This window comes from Pavona decussata, unplaced genomic scaffold (assembly GCF_977016875.1).
Source record: "Pavona decussata unplaced genomic scaffold, jaPavDecu1.1 SCAFFOLD_133, whole genome shotgun sequence".
NCBI classification, from domain to species: domain Eukaryota; kingdom Metazoa; phylum Cnidaria; class Anthozoa; order Scleractinia; family Agariciidae; genus Pavona; species Pavona decussata.
In genome coordinates, this window is record NW_028145546.1 from 3,908,429 (window position 1) to 3,931,201 (window position 22,773).

Here is a 22,773-nt window from a genome sequence, read left to right on the forward strand (position 1 = left end):
ACCAATGAGCACATATGTAAATTTAGCCAATCAAACCATAGTTGAGTCCTCTTTTGACCAATCATGATGAAGAAAAATGAACCAATCAGAGATGCTGGCGCCAAGTATAAATTTGCACAGTTTCCAATTCTTTCGAATCTGCTCGTTTCTGCTAGAAAAGATGGCACGTACCAAGCAAACAGCTCGTAAATCTACCGGCGGAAAAGCTCCGCGTAAGCAACTTGCTACCAAAGCAGCAAGAAAGAGCGCTCCAGCGACTGGAGGTGTGAAGAAACCTCATCGTTACAGGCCCGGAACTGTTGCTCTTCGTGAGATACGTCGCTACCAGAAATCCACCGAGCTTCTTATTCGCAAGTTGCCCTTCCAGCGTCTTGTTAGAGAAATCGCTCAAGATTTCAAGACCGACCTGCGTTTCCAGAGTTCTGCTGTGATGGCTCTCCAAGAAGCTAGCGAGGCTTACCTCGTTGGTCTGTTTGAAGACACCAACTTGTGCGCCATCCACGCCAAGCGCGTCACCATCATGCCCAAAGATATTCAGCTGGCCCGCCGAATCCGTGGAGAGCGCGCCTAATTGCTTTACAGCTTCCTAAACCAACGGCTCTTTTAAGAGCCACCATATCTCACAAAAGTCATTGACCATAAAATATGTTGTCTGTGTCCAGGAATTAAGAAAAAAAAACCCTGTCTCCTTGCTTTTCCCGCCACAGGTTTTGGGCGCGAAAAGCCGAATAGTTTCGAAGTTTCCGTTAGCCAATTTTTGATTAAAGTACAGGGCTGAGTTGCTCGAAGCATGGTTAGCGCTGACAATGCTTCGAGCAACTGGGCCCAGGAATTTATCGTCAGTGTAGGGAGCGAGATTTGTTTTTTTTTTCTAAGAACTGCCTCGTGAGCTCTTCGTTTTACCCCTCTTAGCCTATATATATATATTTTTTGCTTCCCGTTCAACTCGACTTTGTTTAGCTGTACCTCTACTCTACCAACGTCGTTCGTCTGGTATTTCGCATGCAGCTGCTTTAGCGCCTTTTCTGCGCCCTGTTACATACCTAGCTGGGTCTCGCTCAGTGAAATCGACCTTTCTCTAGAGTCTCTCTAGTGCCCGGGGTTTTCACCAGTTCGGGAGGATACCAGTTCTGTTCACCTGGTTCGTTAAAAATGTAGTGGTAAAGAAAAATCTGAAGTCAAAACTGAGGAACAAAAATCTTTCTGAATACGCATTCAGATGTTTATATTTTTGTCATTGTTCTTGAAAACTTCCCGTAGACTGAGCATTTTTATTAAATTTTCTGTTACCCTAGTCCTGGAGCTGAGGTTGAGTCTTTGTTCTTTTCCGTCATTGTCCCACCCCAGGAGCTTATGGTCATAAGCTCCTGCCCACCCTCCCCTCCCACTTCAAGCTACTTTACGGCTCAGTTACGTTTGAGGAAAAAGAAGAAAGGAAACCGGGTGCTGCTGATCAAATTTTTGGCAAATGAAAATATTGCAGAAAATGAAAACAAGATGTTACAAGCAAAGAAGTAGCCCATGCCTAGCCTAACATACACCTGATTTTGTTTTTCCTCTCGCTTGATGGGGTGTGGAGGTGCGGAGGGTGGGGGGGGGGGGGGGGGCGTTGAGCTAATCTGATTGCAACATTTCGTCTCCAGTCTTTCCCGTTCACTTTTGCTAGTTCCCAGCTTTTCCCAGGATAAGAAATTCAAAAATGGCGGCGAATAGTTCCAGAATAATTTGAATCTTCACAATTCACCTGATTTTGGTTTTCCTCTCGCTTGATGGGGTGTGGGTTTTGGTTTTCCTCTCGCTTGATGGGGTGTGGAGGTGGGGAGGGTGGGGGGGGGGGGTTGAGCTAATCTGATTGCAACATTTCGTCTCCAGTCTTTCCCGTTCACTTTTGCTAGTTCCCAGCTTTTCCCAGGATAAGAAATTCAAAAATGGCGGATCAGGCGAATAGTTCCAGAATAATTTGAATCTTCACAATTTACCTTTCCGCATCCCCCGGGAGAACCTGACTTTTCCAATTTCTTCGTGTAACCTGGATTTTGAGGATGTCAGAATAAAAATTTTAAAAAACTGCAAAAGCCGTGAACGAAGATCCTGCTTGCTTGTACGTTGGATCTCACAGGAGATCTAATCAGCCAAACTTGAAAAATAGACGATGAGAAGTCCAAAGACTACTGCAAAGCTGACACAACGTAATATATTTTATAAACAATATTTCGGCTGGCCAAACCAGCCTTCTTCAGGTTTAGATGTTACTAAATTATATAAATGAAATTACAATATATATCATGGAGGATGTTGCAATACATGGGAGCAGCGGAAATGACGTTTACAAGGTGGTACCAAAGGATGAGGAAATAAGTAAAAAAAAAAAATAAAAAAATTACAATTCATCACGTCTATTCAAACCGTGGGGTTCCAAGGTCCCCGCTAAATCTATAAGAAAAGATTCTCTGGCTTTTCTGATTGAATCACGTGAGGAGTGGATAACTTCAAGTGGTATTAGTTGCATGTCAGTGTGGCAGTGGTTAGGTTGAGAAAGAAAATGTTCAGAAACAGTGGTTGGTTTGGATGAAATGTTAGTTTTGTCAACTGGGCGTCTATGTTCGTTGAATCTGTCTTTGAGACGTCGCTTAGTTTCACCTATGTATTGTAAATGGCAGCGGTTACATTGTACCATGTAGATTAAATTTTTGGTGTTACAGGTTATGTGTGAAGTGATGTTACGGGTTTCGCCTGTTGAAGAAAATGTGTAATGTTTAAGACCGTTAGTAATGTAAGGACAAGTGGCGCAATTTTGTCCACAGCGGAAAGATCCTGGTGGTGAATTAGTGCTGTTAGGAGCGGTGACAGTCGGTAGCTGTGCTTTAACTAAAATGTCGCGAAGGTTGGAAGTGCGTCTGTAAGCGACGATAGGTGGGTGTTTAAAAACGTCCCTGCAACGGTCGGAGGAAAGTAATATGTTAAAATGTTTGCGTAATATATTAGAGAGGTGAGGAAGTGTGCGTCTCAATCATATAACCGACAACTTAACCTCACATGAACGACAATCATTACGGAATCTTAAGAAACGACAAGACATCGTTATCAAACCGGCCGACAAAGGCTCTGGGACGGTAGTGATGGACAAAACCTGGTACATAGACGAATGCAATCGACAGCTTAACGACGTTAAATTCTACAGAAAACAAGACGGAGACATAACTAACCAAATTCAACAACGAGTTACTATTTACGTTCAACGCATGCTCAAAGACGGCTACATTGACGAAAAGACGAAACAATACCTTATACAAACTGACGTTAAACCTGGACGCTTTTACATTTTACCTAAAATTCACAAAACTGGAAACCCAGGACGCCCCATAGTTTCATCTAACAGCCACCCTACTGAACGCATCTCACAATTCGTTGACTACCACATTAACCCTCTCGTCTCTTCCTTGGATTCGCACATTAAAAACACTACTGAGTTCCTTAACAAACTCTCTAACCTTGGAACTCTACCTAGTAACGCCATGCTTGTCACTCTCGACGTTTCATCATTGTACACCAACATTCCACACAACGAAGGAATTGATGCTTGCCGTCATTTCCTTGAAACTCGTACGGACAAACACATTCCTACTGAGACACTTTGTGACCTTCTACGCATAATACTGACCATGAATAACTTCACATTTAATCAGCAACACTATCTTCAGGTCCATGGTACTGCCATGGGTACTAAGATGGCTCCTTCATTTGCTAACCTTTTTCTCGGCATTTTCGAAATTAACGCTCTCTCTAACGCTCCTTTCCATGTCCATACCTGGTGGAGGTTCCTTGATGATATTTTTATGATTTGGACTGAAGGTCTAGATCATCTTAAAATATTCATCGATTACCTCAATAATATTCATCCCACTATTAAGTTCACTAGCAGTCACTCATTAACTAACGTTCCTTTTCTCGACGTAATGGTATCTCTACATAACGGCACTATACAAACTGACCTATACACTAAACCTACAGATAAACACCAACATCTTCTTAGTTCATCATGCCATCCTCAACATACTAAAACATCTATTCCATTTAGCTTAGCTCTTCGCATCCGCCGTATCTGTTCTACTAACGCTACATTTCAAATCCGCATTAATGAATTAAAAGCTTATCTCCTCGCACGAGGATATCATAACACCTTCCTGGACTCACAATTCCTACGAGCTGCTAATATTTCTCGCACTGACGCTCTGCAAACTAACCGTAACGACTCTATTAACCGCATACCTTTTGTCGTTACATATAACCCAGCACTTCCTCACCTCTCTAATATATTACGCAAACATTTTAACATATTACTTTCCTCCGACCGTTGCAGGGACGTTTTTAAACACCCACCTATCGTCGCTTACAGACGCACTTCCAACCTTCGCGACATTTTAGTTAAAGCACAGCTACCGACTGTCACCGCTCCTAACAGCACTAATTCACCACCAGGATCTTTCCGCTGTGGACAAAATTGCGCCACTTGTCCTTACATTACTAACGGTCTTAAACATTACACATTTTCTTCAACAGGCGAAACCCGTAACATCACTTCACACATAACCTGTAACACCAAAAATTTAATCTACATGGTACAATGTAACCGCTGCCATTTACAATACATAGGTGAAACTAAGCGACGTCTCAAAGACAGATTCAACGAACATAGACGCCCAGTTGACAAAACTAACATTTCATCCAAACCAACCACTGTTTCTGAACATTTTCTTTCTCAACCTAACCACTGCCACACTGACATGCAACTAATACCACTTGAAGTTATCCACTCCTCACGTGATTCAATCAGAAAAGCCAGAGAATCTTTTCTTATAGATTTAGCGGGGACCTTGGAACCCCACGGTTTGAATAGACGTGATGAATTGTAATTTTTTTATTTTTTTTACTTATTTCCTCATCCTTTGGTACCACCTTGTAAACGTCATTTCCGCTGCTCCCATGTATTGCAACATCCTCCATGATATATATTGTAATTTCATTTATATAATTTAGTAACATCTAAACCTGAAGAAGGCTGGTTTGGCCAGCCGAAATATTGTTTATAAAATATATTACGTTGTGTCAGCTTTGCAGTAGTCTTTGGACTTCTCATCGTCTATGTCAGAATAGCAGTTTTTGAATGAAGAAGACACCATTGTCATCTCGACCTGGTGGGTCTGGCCAAAACAAATCAAGGCAAGCGTTTGTAAAGGTACGGATTCAATTAGTGCTCTTATTTAAAGACCTTAAATATTTTACGTTTACTTTATATAATATTAGTGAGTGTAAGATATTTGATTAATCTCTTTCATTAATGACCCCTTATGAATTTTATTTGGAACAATGTTCAGTTTAACTCTGCGAGGTAGTTTTTGGAACAGCTGACAAACTACAATTTACACATGTGCACTGTAGCTGAGCTAAATGATGTTTAAGTTATAAATGATAATTATACCAACCAACCCTCATGCATTATATGTGAGTCCCTTCCCTGGTGATGTGGTCACAGAGGTTTTCTTTCTTCTTTCTCCGCAAACAGAATTGAGTTGCGACATGGCATTACAACAAGCCACAGAGCGGTGAGAGGAGAAATCCTCTAGTGACTATCACACTGAATCCCACGTGCATGCGGAAGCCAGGGTCAAAATCTAATCCCCAGGCTCTGATTGGAGGATTGTTTATTTGGTATGAAGTAAAACCCCTCACCACCAGGCTGAAGAATTAGTTGTGAGATAAATACATATGCTGTATTACTATATACAAAAGTCAGCCAATATCAACCTTTCTTTCTTTCAGTTATGAAAGGTCAGCTTTTCGAGGTTTTAAAAACAGTGCTTAAAGATCATTTTCCAGAAATCAAGCAGATTGCAGACCCTTAAATAAAAGGGTTGTCAGTTCGGCATTTGGATGGAAGGGTGTGATTACTCAATACATATACATGTATTTGCAACCAGTTATCATTGAGTGGTTTACCATACCTATCCACAAAGCATAATCCTGGTTGTTTTTTTCTTTGGTGAAACACATTTGAATTGGGAAAATATACTAAGTATAAAAAATGATTCAAGCTATGTCGCTGTTGTGAGGTGACAATTAAAAATTCTGAGGCTGACTGAATCCTCTCTATGGACCCTTGGAAGCAGGTAGTTGGGGGATAGGATAAAGACTTCACAGACAAAATCAGTATGAGTGAATGTTTGCAAGATAGTTGGAATAGCCCTAACCTTCTCCCCATCTTTTGCTTAATATTTGTTTTTCACTCCTGAAATCTTTGGCCTTCCCTGACTATCTGCCCCTGGGTTTTTAAGGATGATTGATTCCCGTAATTGGATTTAGACTCCTGAAAAATTCAAAAGACTATTCTGTATCCCCAGACTAGACCTGCAGGCTCTGCAGGCAGTGCTTCTTCTGATTTCAAGGGAATTTCATCCAGAAATACAGGGAGTTTTGGACTGTCATCGTTGGATACACAGACACAGACAGGTGTTAAAGAAAGACAGTTACAAAGGTGTCATGAAGAATTGGAGGTAGGGACTGTCAATGGGCTAGATCTATTTATTTAACACATAACACATACAAGTTTTGCAAATTATGTCAATGTAGTAAGGCAGAAGTGCTTTAAAGATCGGAATGGACACCTTGGATGCCATTGAATGACATGATATGTTCTTCTGTTTGTCATTATATAAAATTATTGTCACTGAATACGTGGTGATGTTAGCCCATCAACAAAAAAATTATTGTTATAAACATTAGATGTCTGTTTCATTTAGTTCAAATTAGAAGTATTTTAAAATTTGGTCTAAAAGTACACAATTAGGCCCTTTTTGCTCTTAGTCCAAGTTCAATTTAATTGAACAAATCTATTTCAATTTCTTTTGTTATTCACAGCAACTGAAGAAAGAAAACAATGAGCTTAAATCAGAACTGCTGTTTATCAGGTAAACAACTGAGTCACAAAATTACAGACCATAAATGAAGGAGCTTTTTCAGGTGAAATAATGAGGTTTCACTCAGGCGAAGGGATAACGTTTAAAACATCAGCACCCAAATCTCTTTACGGTGGTCAAATTACCTTTATAGTTATCAACTCTGCTGATACGACCAAACATTCATTGCTGCTTTCCACTGATGCAGCACATTATTTTAATAGACCATTCTTAATAAAATCCTTTTTTTATAACCCATTCTAATGATATTCTTAGGGATTGCTAGATAGTCATTACTTCTTGTCTGGTGGTACCCAGAATATTAGTCTGAAATGTCAGCCGTCTCCTCCCCCTAACCCACAGGGGGCGCGGGAGAGAGAGACGTCTGAATTCCGAGCGTTATAATGTCGTCCGTTGACGTCACACAGTAATTTATGCAAATCTGCATAAACAAAAACCTTTGAAACCAAATGGCGGCCACGAGTCATGGAAGCGCATGGAAGCATTGCAGCATGCATAATATAGGAGGTTGTGTGCGTTTTGTAAGCCGTAAAATTTGAAGACAAAGCATCAAGAATGTATGTACAAGATCGCACTTCATTTTACACCGAAGATGAATTTAAAAATGTTCCGATAAATGTTATTAGTAAATAAAGTGTTGGCAGGCCAGACACGACTCATATTAACGTGGTTGTAACTTCTTGTTATGGTTTTGCTTTTTTGACTGTTTTTTTTTTGTATGAAATAAGAGTAGGTCCTTCAGAATATTTCTCGAAGCAATGGTTGGTTTTGAATTTTAAAAAAGTCATTTGCTCCTCAAGATGTTTTTGAGGTTAGGCAACGCCGGGTGGTAAGTTGTGACAAAAGAAAGAATTTTGTTTCGCACTTTATCGTTTTGTTGTAAAGCCGACTTCCGTTCAGCGAAAATCAGAGGTTATTTTTTCAATGAGATTGTGAGGGTAGCCTCTAGCCCAAAAGTGCGTTTTGAAGTGGATGATGTTGTAATAGAATGATTTTGCAGAGGAGGTGTTTCGAAGAAGTCTCCGTGATTCATTTTATATTAGTCTTTTTCTGACCCCGGTGGGTGGCAGGAAGAAAAATGTGTACTGGAAGGTCTCTGTACATAGGTTTAAAGTGCGTGCAAATGTCAATGATTCCTGCATGATTGTAGAATCGCTGAGACTTTTGAGAACCAACCAGTCAATGAAATTATTGTATTGCAATGCCACCAACTTCAAAACGCGCCTTCAGGCAAGAGGCTATCAACACATTGAAAATCATTGAAAAAAATAACCTCTGAGATTAAATTCACTGAACGGAAGTCGGCTTTACAACAAAACGAGAAAGTGCGAAATAAAATTCTTCCCATCTTCACAACTTACCACCCGGCTCGAGAAATATTGAAAGAGCCTCCCACTTATCTCATACAAAAAAGGAAAATCTTTAAGAGATATACTCGCGAGAGCAAAACCACGTTAAAAGAGAAGTCACTCTTCACACCAGGAACTTACGAGTTGTGTCTGGTCTGTCAACACTTTATATTCGCCGCCGAAATGAAATATCTGTTTTCGCAAGTTCGACCAATAAGAAATGGTTATCTATTCCAATTAGGGAAGAACCAATCAAAAACTACCTACCATATTCGCAAAAGTACGTGACGTCAACGGACAACATTATAATAACGCTCGGAATTCAGACGTCTCTCTCTCCCGCGCCCCCTGTGGGTTAGGGAGAGGAGACGGCTGACATTTCAGACTACCAGAATATACGAATCTAGTCGTAAGTGCCAAGTTTTTAAGGCTAGGTTTAAGTTTGCTACAGTTATCCATCATTTATCACAGATGTTCTGTATTTTTGAGTCAAGCACCAAATTCTCATGAATCTCCCTTCAAGACAAAAGCATGGAAATTAGAGAAGACATTATTCAAGACTGAATGGCTTCATCCATAGGCCATTTTCATGATGGCTTCATTTGACTTCAACTACCAGAATTCATTTTGTTTTTCTTTTCAAATTCAAATTTTGTAATCCCAGTGGAGAGCAAAGAACAATAGCTCTAATTAGCATGAAAAAACAAAACAACTGAAGGATTCTGGTAGTTGTAGTCAAATGATGCCATAGTGAAAATGTTCTATTGTTGTTATGAATTTTTTCCAGGTCTCTATACAAACAGCTTTTAGATGAGACTCCAGAGGAGAAATTTGATGAAAGGAGGGTTAACTTACTCAAGTCTCAGATTATACAACTTGAAAGACAGGTGAGAAATGGAATTGAAGAGATACATTGTAGTCCAACACTTGACTGATTTCTTTTGTACAGAACTGCAAAAATTAAAAATTAGTGTTTTGCTTGACTTGGATTCAATCTAATAGAGCGGTTTCCAATGCGTGTTGTAAAACCAAAACCAATTGAAAGTAATTAATCTTGCCAATCACAACAAATGTAAACAGTGCAATGAACCACTCAGAATTCAAAGCAAATACATGTGACTGGCACCAAGTGCGGAAAAACGTGTGGGGCCAAAACATGATTGGTTTTGGTTTGGATTCCCATAGGTTGAGAAAGTGGCATGAGTTTTGTTAACCAATCACAGATGACAGTAAATGCGAAATCAAAGCAAACCTGAAATTACTTTTGACACCGAATTGAAAACCACTCTATACAAAAAGAAATTAGTCACTGAAGTGTCAGTTCTTTTGCATACTGTTAGTCAAGATTGGTTACATTTTGGTGAAAAGTGATATGTTGTTTCTTGTTAATTTAACATTAAATTGCTCAAAAAACTAAATACACAACTATACCAGTAATTTTCTTATATGATAACTTGACTCTGTACCAAAATAGAGCTAGATCTGGAGGAATTCATTTCAATTTCAAGGTAAAAATAGCATGCATATACACTCACAATATACATTTACGATTGTCTTGCCAAAAAACCTTCAACTGGTTTTGCTTAATAAGAGTGTGCTAGCCTGAATTTCAGCCATCTCCTCAGTCAGTCTTTAAATTAATTCTAATTTGGCATTAACAACTTCATTTTGCATGGGAAAAATATTTCAGAATTTAAGTTAACAAAATTAGTGGAAATAATTACAAGGGGTTGAAAGATTGTGTGTGTATTTGATTTATTTTAATAATTTTTTTGTTAGTTTGACATTTCAGAATATGTCCAGTGACATCTGATGGTGATTTGTTAAGTTCTCACTGATATTTGCATAACATTTTATGTTTGTCATTGTTAGGTTCTTCTCCAGTCTAGTGCACTCCAAGCAAGAAGAAATGTTTTCTTGGAAGTTGAAAATAAACTTTTAAACTTGAGAGAAGCCCTGAGGTGATAATAATAAAAACTATTATTATTGTGCTAATTTACTACTCATCACAATATTACTTGGAACACTTTACTTAAGATCAAAATACATTATTTATGTATGTGGACACAAGATCTCCACTTCCCATATTGTGGATTCAAACTTCGTTTTGGTGTTGTGAGCCATATTGTAAGTTAGAAAGCATGTTATGGACATTAGTTGTAGACCTTCCAACTTTTTCTGCATCAAATGTGTTAGACTTTCATCCTCAATATTACATGTATTTCTGAGGATTTTTCAAGAGTTTGTTGATAATTTGCTGAAGATGTCTGAAGATGTTCTGGAACGATATCCAAACTTTTCCAAAGATGTCCAACACTTGCAGAAGACTGCAACATAAATAAAGTCCAAGAGTTTCTGAAGAAAAGTCTAGCTACAGTTCACACAACTTGATTTAAGCATCATTGAATGAGACTCAGTTTTATGGAAATTGAATGGAACTCACATGCTGTTTGGTTAAGGAACTATTAGCAGACTGAATCTGTGATGCAGGAGGGAGAAATTGGCATGTACAAGAGTAGGAGAACAATGTTTTCAATCTGCATCATGGATGACGTTTGCTTGTTGCACATAAGAGTTGGCAGCATGCAGTTATACAAATGTTACTAAAGATAACATATAAATATGTTGTAATTTTTTTAACCAATTTCATTTGGGTAAGTAATAATGACACATCAAACTAGATGAAGGACATTTTTACTTGTGCTTTATTTGTAGGAGTCTTTATTCACCAGACAGTTCCTCCAATTACATGACAGTATCACGTGAATTTGTGCAGAATTTAGAGTACAAAGTGGAAGTGTTGAGACTGGACTTATACAAGAACAAAGAGGTTAAAAAAAATGTTTTGTATCAATCAATAATATTTTAATCTTTCTGATAGAAACTCTTTTAGATTAGTCTAACTACTATATTCATTTTTTTTATGAGCCTGGGAGATATAAATGAGAGTAACCTGAGTCTCCAGCAGGAGTTGAACTCACTAAAAGACACCAAACTCAAACCTGGTTCTGGCCCTATTCCCCTGCGGGGAGGAAAAACTAAGCATTAGCCTGCTTACAACTCACCTACCCCAATCCTTGGTTACAGCTCACCTGCCCCTCCCTGGAGTCAACTCACCTCACCCCTCCCTGGTTAAACCTCACCTGCCCCACCCTGGTTACAACTCTCCTGCCCCTCCCAGGTTGTAACTCACCTCACCCCTCCCTGGGGTCAACTCACCTCACCCCTTCCTGGTTAAAACTCACCTGCCCCTCCCAGGTTACAACTCACCCCGCCCCTGAATGTTCAATAAGTTTCCGTTAAAAACATTTATTTCCCAACTGTTTTCTTAGACTGTAGATTCTGAAGATATTTCCTTGCCTGTCATGTACATGGGAGATTTCCTGAAACAGTCAAAAAGTGGCAATGATCAAGCTGTGACATTATTGGACTGTTGCAGTGGGAAAGTGGAACACCTTAACTTGAAGCAAGTGGTGAGAAAGACTTCAGTTGATGTTGATGTTGGGTCAGTGACCCATCACTGATGGGTTGTTCCACCAAGTTCAATGTTATTTTGAGATGCACTTGGGGGTATATGTGGGGATATATCATGTTGTTTTGTTAGACTCTCTGTCCATTCATATAAATGTATAATAGTCAACCTTGAAGGAAAAATATGTAACAAAAATGGGGCAAAGAAATCATTAAGTGTTACTGTATTCAGTGTGAAAAGAAAAATTGATGAATAACGTAAATGTAAGGTGTTAACATAGCAATAAAGATTTATTGGCAGGAAAAAATATTTCCAAAACATATTCCATCAAGCCGTTGGTTGACCACTTTACTTTTTTAATACATATGGCTCAGCAATTTCAATCAAAGACCTCCAATTTAAAGTTCTGGCTCCCTAACCTGTTTGTCCACACACCTTCCAAGAGTTAAGTGTTGATCACATGAGCTACTTTAGAGGCAAATAATTTATGCTTCCCCCCCCCCCCCCCCCCTGGAATGGTAGGCCCAGAACTTAAAATATCTTTTACTCTCTTTTTTGTTCAGTCTAGACTAGAATCCAAGCTGTGTAAATTGTACAAGAACATGCTGTGTCTGAAAGAAACCCTTCAAAACCAGTGCTCGTCAACAACATCAGCAGTCTTAACTAGTCATCACATATCACAGCCAATCAGAGAAAGGCTAACAAATCGTGTGACAACAGTGAGTGACATGTTGAGAGACTGCAGCAAGGACTTGTTATCTCTGTCTGTTCTCTACCCAGCAGCACCATGGGTAAGATAATTTGTTTATTAGTGGCTACTGGAATCCAAATAGAAAATTAGGGGGTAACCACAAAGTTTTCAAAGATAATTACATGTATTAAGGACGGTGCCTACTATAATTTTGTTACTGCACATACGTTCTGTGCATCTGGAGATACTCGGGTTTCCTAGGGGTGGTGCCTACTATGACAGGGATATTTTTGTGCGCTTTAAAACTATGCAGAGAAAGCAGAACTTAGCAAGTGATTTTGGTATCCAAAAAGAAAATTGGGGGTAACCAGGCATTTTTCAGAGATAATAAAGCTTTAATTTGGAAAAAAGCACCATACATTGCTTTGTATTTTGCTGCTTTTTAGAATAATTGTTGCTAGTTATCTCTAAAAAATGTGTGGTCACCCCCAATTTTCTTTTTGGATTTCAATAGCCGCTACCAAGATCTGCTTTTCCCGCATAGTGATAAACCATGCAAAAATACTTTGCTATTGGTAGGCAATTTATCTTTATTTTTTAAATATATTTCCAGCCTCCATTGAAGAAGGTTATCCAGGAAGACTTGACGGAAGAGAACATCATGTCCCACATGCCGGACATGAGCAGAAAAAAGCTTCAAGAGGTGAAATACAGAACTGTAATTACTAAATCAAACTTGTGGAAGAACATTTGATCACAAATCAATTGAAACATAAAGGTAGAGGTGAAAATGGGTGATGTGGATGAAATTTGAGGTGTTTTGTATTGTCCAGTACAAAATAATAACTCTTTCCAGTTATTGTGTAGAAAGGCATGTTAGGAGAGAGTGGGTGGAATGGGAGGGGAGAGATTGAGCAGTGGATATCGAAGTGCTTGGAGTGAGTGCTAGCTGAGTGCTAGTTTGGACTAATAATTGGCCTAGATCACTGCACCTTCCATCTCTTGCTGTTGTTGTTTGCCAGCTGCCAGACCTTGGACCAGGATTTTCAGCCACCTTGACCTTTCTTTCTTTATGTTTCACCACCATGTTATTTTTAGTCTGCCAGATTTAATTAAATTAAATTTAATAATGATATTTTTATATTCAGGTGAGGTCTGTGGTACAAGTTCTGATGAAATCCATCAGCTATTTAAAGCACATGCTGTCACTGGAGGTGTGAAGCTCATCTTTCATCTATCACATCACACTGAATAATTCTAGTTTTTATTGGCGTAACCCTGTGACCAGCCATTTGGCATTTAACTTGTAAAATAATAAAGTGCCACTGAGGGAAATCCTTGAAAATTACAACAATCTCTTAATTTGACATCACAAAAATATACAATAAAATAGTTGATAAGGGGTTTTACAGGGGCATCCTTATAATTTTGCAGGAAATTATGGTGGGTTGGAGATTCATGTCAACACATACCAAACTAGTACATCACTTGTTTTATTGCTGCAATATAATAATTATGTATATTTTTTTGCTTTTTAGATAAAAATCCTCAAGGAGGAGCTGTCATTCCATCAGCAAGTTTATGAATATCAGGCTGACTATGTCGAGTCTCTGTTGTCTGCTGTGAGGCAAGTTTGACTGACCAACATCTCAATTCTCTTTACAGTATGAATGCATTGTCAGAAAGACAGCTAAATAGGAGAAGGAGTAAAAACGCCAGAGGGGATAAGATGGGTATCTTGTCTTGATGTTCAACAAATTATTTAAAACGGACAGATCAATATCTACCTTCTCCTTACAATATCATTGAGTTGTCAAGCAGGCAGACGAGTGAAAAAAGAATATCACCAACTTATTGACTACCAATAATCAAAACACATAGCAGCAATCAATAATAATAATTATTAATATAATAATTATTATAATTTTTTATCCAAGTGCTGTTTTTGCTGTCAATATATGCATGACATGCAACTGAGTGTAGAGGTGTAGAAAGTGTAGAGTGTAGAGGTGTAGAAAGTGCCATGTTCCATGTTATTGGTGTCTGGCCCATGGTGTGAAGGACTTTGGCAAGTGATGATGGTGCTAGTCGTCTAAGGGGAGTGCCTTCTCCAGAAAAAATTATCTTTGTTAAATTGTGTATTTTGGGGAATAAATTTTCAGTAGTTAATTGTATTAATTTGTATTCAGGCATGAATATAGCCAGACCACGACAAAGCCTTAGCCAGGAAATAACTGTGGATATCAATCCCTGGAATGCAGTTATTCCAGTATGATGGTTGCATGCACGTTAAAAAGTAGTTTTTCATCACTTTACTTCATGTCACACTTTCTCATCTTTCAAAGGTTGTCTTTTTTTAATGATTCCAAGCGTTTGACGGTTCCTTTTAGCCTGTGTAACAGGTCTAACAGGTTCTGAAAGCGGAGAGATGGGATGCTCACACTCACTTGAATCACTTCCCCCCCCCCCCCCCCATCCCCTCCCTTTCAGCACCTCAGATGGAGACTAAAGCCCTTAACCTTGTTTTCTTTCGTCAACAGTGAAGCTTACAAAGTGTTTGAAGGGAATTTGATAGAATTGCTTGGCAAGCCCCTGGAAGGTTGGTTTAAAACGACATTCACGAATATGAAGTTAATTTTTTTTGTCATTATGAGAGCCATCCAAAGTAGTCGCATCTTTCTTTAGATAAGTGTTTTTCCGGGACAAATTTAAAGAAGTAAAAATATCACACTATTACTTTGAAGAAGAGCACGGAAAACATCCTTTCACACATGATGTATGTAAAGTATGCTTTGTATGTGATGCACCGACGCTCACAAAACAAAGCAGGCGATAAGCATATAAACCAAATATATCTGGCCACTCAAGCCAGAAACGACACACGACTGGTGTCAAGCGCGAGAATACATGGGGAATCAAATCAAATTGTACGGTTCTTTCCACGGGCAATTTTGGGAAATAAACCGTGTATCTCACCGAGTAGCATTGTATATAATTGTGATGAGGCGAATGGTTAAGTAATATTCCGCTCACTTCGGTAAAAACCAGAAAGGAGGAATATGTTTGAAGTTGTTCCTTTCTTCCGAAAAATTTTCAGTGGGAAGGGCTGTTCCATTTGTTATCCCACCAAAATGACCAATTTCCCACTCAAAAGGAAAGCGCTTCTGGTTTCAAGCGCAAGAACATGCAACCGGAGTCAAGCGCGGGAAACGCGTCGGCATGATGAAGTCACGAGTGAATTTTGTTTCGTTCTTGGTAGCGCAAGAAAAAAAGAACGTGTTGTCTCTCTTGCGCTTGTGCGACAAGCGGGGAGACAAAATCTGCTTGCTCGTGCACATACCCTTCGCTATCAACGGTAGCTGCCCTCAGCAAGTGGATTTATAAACTCAACAACACTTTCGAGAGTTACTCAAAGTTAGCTACTTCAGAATTATTGTGTCATTCTTAATTTTGACAGATATTCTCAATGCTTACAAAGAACTGAAGGACACAGCTTCAGAAGAAAGCTTAAAAACGTTCCTCTCAACCTTCAAGGACAACGCTACGAAGGTAAAATGAATAACCTGCGAGGTTCAACTAGCAAGTAATCATTGAATGGGGTAATAAGCATTGCTTGCTTGCTTGCTTGCTTGATGGATGGATTGATCGATTGATTGATTGATTGATTGATTGATTGATTGATTGATTGCAGAAAAACCGAAACCGAATGCTCAGACGGGACTGTCTAGAATTGACCGTTATATACAGGGTGACCGATGTACACAGGTTTCCTTTAAACTCCCCCAGAAGCCATGCAGTAAAAAGCATTTTTATGTGCAAATCATCACTCATGTTGTTTTATTGACAATAACGAGTAACAGCAACGTAATAACCAGGGCAAAAAAAAAGGCCCATAAAATGTCCATGGTGTACTTTTGGGAGGTGCAGTGAAGTCTGCTTGACAACAATTTTAAACAGAAACCCAATAAACACGACAAAAATGCCCATAAAATGTCCGTGGTGTACTTTAAGGGAGGTGCACGTATACTTTCATCTAATTTTCCTTGTAGGAAAAGCTTTCAACGTAATAATATGGATTTCAAAAAGCAAAAAAATCGGGTATAGTTTTATGATATTTCGGAGCTCGAAGCTTGATTTCATGTAGTATGCTATTGACTTTACTCAGTGTGAAAGAAAGTTCTTCGTGTCCATTAAGTACTGAGCAAAGTCTTTCAGCTGCTTCGCAAGCCTGACTTCCTGTGCTATCGTCTTATTCATCAAGGTCGATCTCTGTGGCATTGCTGTCTCTCTTTCGCTTCTCAGGGGGGAAGGGGGAGAGGGGCCAGGGGGGCGAGCTGCAATTTTATCATCTTCATCAAAGAGATCGTTCCTCCCTCCAGTTGGGTTTTGAGTTATCGATGACCGTTATGTACAGGTAGAAGATAATAAAATTGGGGATTCAGGAAGTCTAAAGGGTGACCGCGTCCGTTATATACAGGTTAGCGCTATATGCAGGTCAACATAACAGTTAATATAAGAGACGATTTCTGGAAAGTTGTTCAGTGACCGTTATATACAGGGTAACCGCTATATACAGGGCCGTTATACACAGGTTTGACTAATCAGTTTTAAAAAGTGAAGGGGAAGTATCATGGGGTTTTTGGTATCTTTTGTTCGAAAGGAACAACTCGTGATCTGTTCAAGCGCATTTTGGAAACAAAAATGTGAGAACTTGAAAAACATTAGCCTAGCATTTTTCACGTTTTAATCCATACCCGCCTACTCTGTCTCTGCAGTGGTCTCTGAGCAGAGGCACTAATTGACAGTTTTATTGCACTGGGGTGATAATTTATAACAAACTTGACATTTATTACGTTGTCAGTTCTGCTGACAGACTGTCATTTCTGAGTTTTGAAATGTCAAGCAAATTTGCGTGATACTTCTCTTTGAAGTCTGTATACATATGAAATATGTACGTGATTCAAAAACATAAACCATTGTGCATTGTTTGAGCACCTCCAGTGAAGAACAATAGAAATACAATGCTCAGACAGGACTGTCTTAAATGATTAGTTAAGTTTGTCTGCGTTGTTCGAAGGGTTGGCAAAAGAAATATTGAGTGAAATATTGACCATTACATTCAAGAGAAACTAAATCGTTTCTGTGATGGTTTCAGTCAGCTGTTATGTAAATTCCTATTTCGGTAATCATGGTCGTGCTCATCTGCTGACCAGGTATGAACTCCATTGGAATCCTCCTTCTAAGCAGTCGCAATTATAAGTGTGAGAAACTGCATGCAGAACAACCAAAAACTACTGCGCAGACTCACAAGGCTCCCCTTTAAAAGGTCATTCGTGTATCACACTACCATTCTGTACGCGAACTCTTAGCGAACAGGTTCTCCTCTCGATCGAGATAAAAATGTCGCCGGTGCTTTACTTCGGAGGTCGCATCCTCACCATGGTTGGAGACAAGCCTCAGTACGTCGAGGCCGTGGTTGAAAAAGATGGAAAGATTGCTTTCACTGGAAGTCTCACTGACGCAGAAAAGTTGTTCCCTAAAGCAAGCAAGAGAGACCTTGAGGGCAGAACCATGATGCCGGGACACATCGACCCCCATCTTCATCCGTCCATGGCGGCCTTGATTCTTCAAATGCATTTTATCACACCCTTCGAGTGGATTCTTCCGAGTGGCAAGTTCGAGGGAGTAAGAACCGAGCTGGGATACCGCGAACGGCTCAGTGATCTGATCTTAAAGAGCAAACGAAGTGCCAAAGACGAGTTCCTGATAACTTGGGGTTATCATCAGTACTTCCATGGGGACATGAGCCGAAAGATCATGGACGAACTAAACAACATGTCTAACAAGATTCCCTTGGTGGTGTGGCACCGAAGCTTTCACGAAGTCTACTTGAACACTTACGCCCTCGACCATCTCAAGTACGACGACAAGGAGACGCTAATGAAAAATCCTCAAGTAGAATGGGAGCGCGGTCACTTCTTTGAGATGGGCTTGGACGCGCTCTTGAGTACCACATCCTTCAAGGATATAGTGTTTCCCATGATGGTTGCTGGTTACAATGATTTGGTTCAGGTAAGGAATAAAATTATCTGTCATTTCAGAAGCTTGTTGATTTCAATTTTTATTATTTCGCCTTAGAACTCATTTTGGTTGTAAGCAAGTTTTTCAGTAGTCTGTTGTACCACACCCTCAAAGTTTCTCTCGAAATCGAGGAGCCGTAGGTGTGGTGACTGACACCACACCCTGGTGTGAAAGAAGAGTTGAAAATTTACTATTTTATTATTAAAAAGGACCGCTAAAACAGTCTGTGAGCCCAATGCGTAACAATTAAATACAAAAATTTGAAAAGTTAACAAAACCCAAGCAGGATTTTCCGACAGAAATTACAACGCAAAGATTAGTGCAAATTGTCTTGCTGTACCGAGGGTTCTACCTCCAGTCCTTGGCATGTCTTTGAGGTTTAAGAAAGGGATGCAATTATGTTTATGTACGTGAAACGAGTACCATTGGAAAGCTGTCAAGATCTCCGCACATGTATTAGGTTCAAGCTGTATTTATGCTTTGTTGCATGTATGTGACTTTGTGGAAATGTTTCCTTTGAACCTCCCAGCGGAGGAGGAACTTGATTGAGAATCCTCGGCATCAGGGACATTTTCCAAACGTTTCTGACTGTTCAGATTCGCCGGACTTGAGGCTCCGTGAACTTGTCCTCAGTATTCTTACTGTCTAAATAACCACGAAACTAGCTGGCGCCCAACGTTGGCATGTTGGTAACGCCTTGGTGTTTTTTAAAGTCAATGCCACCCGTCTCTCGTGGGACTTCATCTGCTTATTTAAGAAAACTATTCCTGCTTTTTGGTCCTTCTCGCCAAGTGTCGCCGTTCTGGGATTTCGGAATGTTTTTTACCCACCTCCCCTTCGGCGACGCGTTCTACCTTTCCTTTCTCTTTCTTTGCAAAATCTCGCCTCCATTACTTATCCAAAAAAAGCAGTGAGTTGTTGTAATGACAGTGAAAATGGGGTACTTTTCAACGGGATAAAATGACGTCTTCACACTTTGCAAGTTGAATGTAGAATTTTTGAAATTACGGCGAAACTGTAAAACTCAGAAGTCCAATCATGTGATCTTTTTAAGCTATTGCGAATTTTATGTTTTCGTGACCATAGGTTGTCTTTTGAATCTTTTGATCTCTCGGTTACGCAAGACCAAAAATCAGAAGTCAAACTGTTTGTAAGTGGATCGAATGGTTGACAATTTTGCGCCCGATCAACACGTGCGTCATGGGCAAGTTGGAGCGACGTGATTTGACGAGGTTTTTTTGTTAATTATTATTATTATTATTATTATTATTATTATTATTATTATTATTATTATTATTATTATCATCATCATCATCTTTATTACTATTCGTAGGAGAAGTAGAGTATTAGCCAATGTTTCCCTAATTTGTCTGCATTTCCTCCTCAGACTGGATAATTGTTGCACTGATTATTTGACATTTTTTGGTGTTGGTTTTTTTGTAGGTCGTTCACCAAAACGGATTGACCGCTGTGGCCGATTTAGAGTTTCCAATGATGGAAGAGGATTTGGAGAAAAAACAGGTCAACGCTATACTGAAGGACAAAAACACCACGCATTTCTCCACTTACTGCGTCCCCAGCGGTAGAAACTACGCCAAAATGTTCGGTGGAGATCACCAAAAAGCCGTGGAACACATCCAAGACTTGGCGAAGACCTTCAGCGATGACCAAGTGATTTTCTACCCTAACCATATCAAGGCGCTCTGTGACGGGGCATTCTATTCGCAGTTAATGCAGATGAAAGATGGCTACATGGATGGTCACGATGGAGAGTGGATCACAAAGCCGGATGACTTGGAGGAGATGATGAGAATCTACTGGAGAAACGGCTTTCAGATTCATGTGCACACAAACGGCGACCTTGGCATGAAGGCCTTGCTGGATATCGTTGAAACCCTGATGAAAGAGTCCCCGAGAGAAAACCACCGAGTCACAGTAGAGCATGCAGGCTACTTCACTGAGGAGCAAGCAGATAGGATTGCCAAGTTGGGTCTGTGGGTTTCTGCAGCTCCATACTATTTCTACACCCTGGCTGACAAGTACAGCGCTGAGGGTCTGGGAACTACCCGCGCACAGGCCATGGTACCTATGAAATGGCTGTTTGACAGAGGCGTGATCACAGCTTTCCATTCTGACTTCACCATGGCTCCTTCAAAGCCTCTTCTTCTGGCCTGGAGTGCTATCAACCGAGTCACTGCAGATGGGAACAGCTACAGAGAGGATCTTAAGGTGACGCCTTATCAAGGAATGGTGGCCATAACTAAGAACGCCGCTAAAATAATGGGCGCTGATGACGTCATGGGCACCATTGAAGGCGGCAAGCTGGCTAACTTTACAATCCTGGATCAGAACCCCTTGGCGGTGGAAGAGATGGCCATCAAGGATATCAAAATCCATGCTTCGGTTTATAAAGGACAAATGTACGTGATCTAAAAGAACATTGTACACTAGTGCAAGGTTGTTGTAGTAGGATTTTCGTTAATGGAGTTGTACTGGTTCCACTAGGTCCAATGAAGGTGGATCTTAGGCCAACTTTTGGGTTTTCAAGAGTTTTATTGCTTTCATGTTTACGCTGTTTAATGGAAATGGAAGTTGAACCTTGTTAGTGAAGTTAAATAAAACGATCATGCGAACATTAATGTGATTGTGATTATTGGTGTGGTAATGCCCAGATTCTTCACAGAATGGAGTTTGTCGGTTAAGTCGTCATTCAAGTTTTTATTTTAGTTAATTTTGTTCGGCCAAACTTTTTTCATAATGAGTGTGTCACTCATTTGGATGCCAAAAAGATTTTTACCTCACAAACAAATTACTTGCGCACCAAACTTGTCACGTGACAGTTTTTTTCAGTCAAACTTAAATGTTCGTGACAAAACGCCTAATTATGTTATGTTATTTATTTTTTGTTGCGCGGTCGTCACCCTTAAATGCAACCGATGGACATCTGAACAATGAGCCGAGAAATTTCAAAATGAGAATTTTGCGCACCCCAAATCTTCTAGTCTCCTATTTTTATCTGACTATCATCGAGTGATTGAAATTTCATGGAACACTTCTGATATCCGAACGCGCTTGGTTTTCGCTGGGAGTAACTTCTGTAAGAAGCTTTTGTCGACAAGGTTTGATAGCGGTTGCCAAGTTTCTTTCCAAGCAGGTGTACATGCCGTTGGGGGTGGGTACATGCCTGCATAGCCCTTGGGGGTTGGTGGTATTGGACTCCAAGTAGAGATTTAAAGTCCGGAACGGGGAAAATAACCTATTTTTGTCAACAGAGGACGTTCTTGTTCTTTTATAACCTGAGTATTAGGCCTTCGTAAGGGGAAAAGCCTGAAGCTCTAGCTTACCATTCTCTGATTTCTATTGAATGTTTAGCTGTCTGATGCCATGGACTCGCTTCAGTCACACAAACAAGTGGATCAAAGAGGTAATAAACATAATAAAGGAAGCAGTGTGATTTTACTCAGCCCAAAGATAACGAGCAGTTGTAATTTTCTGTCGCTGGTGAAAAAAGAGAGTGAAACGCGTTATCACGCGCGAAAAGTTTTCCAGTCGCGCGTCGAGTTTCAGTATGAAAGGTGATCGCGCGTTTGGCTTCTTAAACGAACTTTTCGAAATCCATCATTCCGTGGAGAATTAATTTCATTAGAGTGCTGACCAGGCTAAAACGTGAATATGGGTTTAACAATTGACGATCTTCTAGGAGTTGGACAAAACTGACCGAAGAAATTGACGAATATACAGATTTTCTGCCCTTCGTTCTTGTAAAATCTGTAGTTTCTTGAAATTCGCATAGTACGAAGGTTTGTTGCAACTGAGCTTGAACTGACAACTCAACCCAGCATGTTTGTGGACCGTGTCCATCTCTACTGGGTATAGGTTAAGGCTAATTTATACGTACAATTTGAGTGAGGGGACGGAAATCGATGCGATTTATAAGGATCTGTGTCAGTGCTATATAGAATAAGGACGATTATCACCTCGCGTTACACCAACAGAAAGAAATCGGCCAACAAATTGTGACGAGTACATTGGCCCATGTGATAAATCGGTACGTGTAAATTAACTTTTTTAGTTTACAAAGCGTTGCCCTGGTAACAAAGGGAATATACCAGACATCCAGTCGAGGCTCATCGTCGGTGACCCAGGGGGAGATAGTGGGGACATAGTTAGTAGAGGAAGACTGGCCAGTCTCCCTCTACTAACTAT

The 22,773-nt window shown here is 39.9% G+C and overlaps 5 protein-coding genes across 6 annotated transcripts in view; all 5 read left to right on the plus strand.

Moving 5' to 3' along the window:
• The window catches only part of LOC146468317 (large ribosomal subunit protein uL22-like), a 75,464-nt gene that overhangs the window by 41,426 nt on the left and 11,265 nt on the right, over nucleotides 1–22,773 (plus strand). The window lies entirely within an intron of this gene.
• On the plus strand, nucleotides 77–829 carry LOC146468321 (histone H3-like). The gene has a single exon (XM_085124758.1). It carries the CDS (start codon nucleotides 77–79, stop codon nucleotides 569–571), a length of 495 nt encoding a protein of 164 aa, XP_084980884.1. The 3' UTR covers nucleotides 572–829.
• LOC146468322 (uncharacterized) overlaps nucleotides 1,877–22,773 on the plus strand; it is a 29,162-nt gene continuing 8,265 nt past the window's right edge. Inside the window, exons 1-15 of one of the 2 annotated variants that reach the window (XM_085124992.1) lie at nucleotides 1,880–2,042; nucleotides 5,143–5,236; nucleotides 6,399–6,551; nucleotides 6,916–6,965; nucleotides 9,111–9,210; nucleotides 10,196–10,284; nucleotides 11,039–11,153; nucleotides 11,656–11,796; nucleotides 12,359–12,586; nucleotides 13,100–13,189; nucleotides 13,635–13,700; nucleotides 14,025–14,113; nucleotides 15,027–15,085; nucleotides 15,944–16,035; nucleotides 21,940–21,991. In XM_085124992.1, coding sequence (XP_084981118.1) covers nucleotides 5,165–5,236; nucleotides 6,399–6,551; nucleotides 6,916–6,965; nucleotides 9,111–9,210; nucleotides 10,196–10,284; nucleotides 11,039–11,153; nucleotides 11,656–11,796; nucleotides 12,359–12,586; nucleotides 13,100–13,189; nucleotides 13,635–13,700; nucleotides 14,025–14,113; nucleotides 15,027–15,085; nucleotides 15,944–16,035; nucleotides 21,940–21,991 — 1,396 coding nt within the window. In that variant the 5' untranslated portion in view covers nucleotides 1,880–2,042; nucleotides 5,143–5,164. Of the gene's footprint in view, nucleotides 2,043–5,142; nucleotides 5,237–6,398; nucleotides 6,552–6,915; nucleotides 6,966–9,110; nucleotides 9,211–10,195; nucleotides 10,285–11,038; nucleotides 11,154–11,655; nucleotides 11,797–12,358; nucleotides 12,587–13,099; nucleotides 13,190–13,634; nucleotides 13,701–14,024; nucleotides 14,114–15,026; nucleotides 15,086–15,943; nucleotides 16,036–21,939; nucleotides 21,992–22,773 lie in introns of both variants that reach the window. The other variant, XM_085124993.1, reaches the window with a different exon arrangement.
• LOC146468323 (uncharacterized) lies at nucleotides 3,017–5,068 on the plus strand. The gene has a single exon (XM_085124990.1). The coding sequence runs from the start codon at nucleotides 3,120–3,122 to the stop codon at nucleotides 4,911–4,913; it is 1,794 nt and encodes a 597-aa protein (XP_084981116.1). The 5' UTR covers nucleotides 3,017–3,119; the 3' UTR covers nucleotides 4,914–5,068.
• LOC146468324 (uncharacterized) lies at nucleotides 17,119–21,206 on the plus strand. Its single transcript, XM_085124991.1, has 2 exons — nucleotides 17,119–18,558; nucleotides 20,011–21,206. Exons 1-2 carry the CDS (start codon nucleotides 17,887–17,889, stop codon nucleotides 20,998–21,000), a joined length of 1,662 nt encoding a protein of 553 aa, XP_084981117.1. The 5' UTR covers nucleotides 17,119–17,886; the 3' UTR covers nucleotides 21,001–21,206.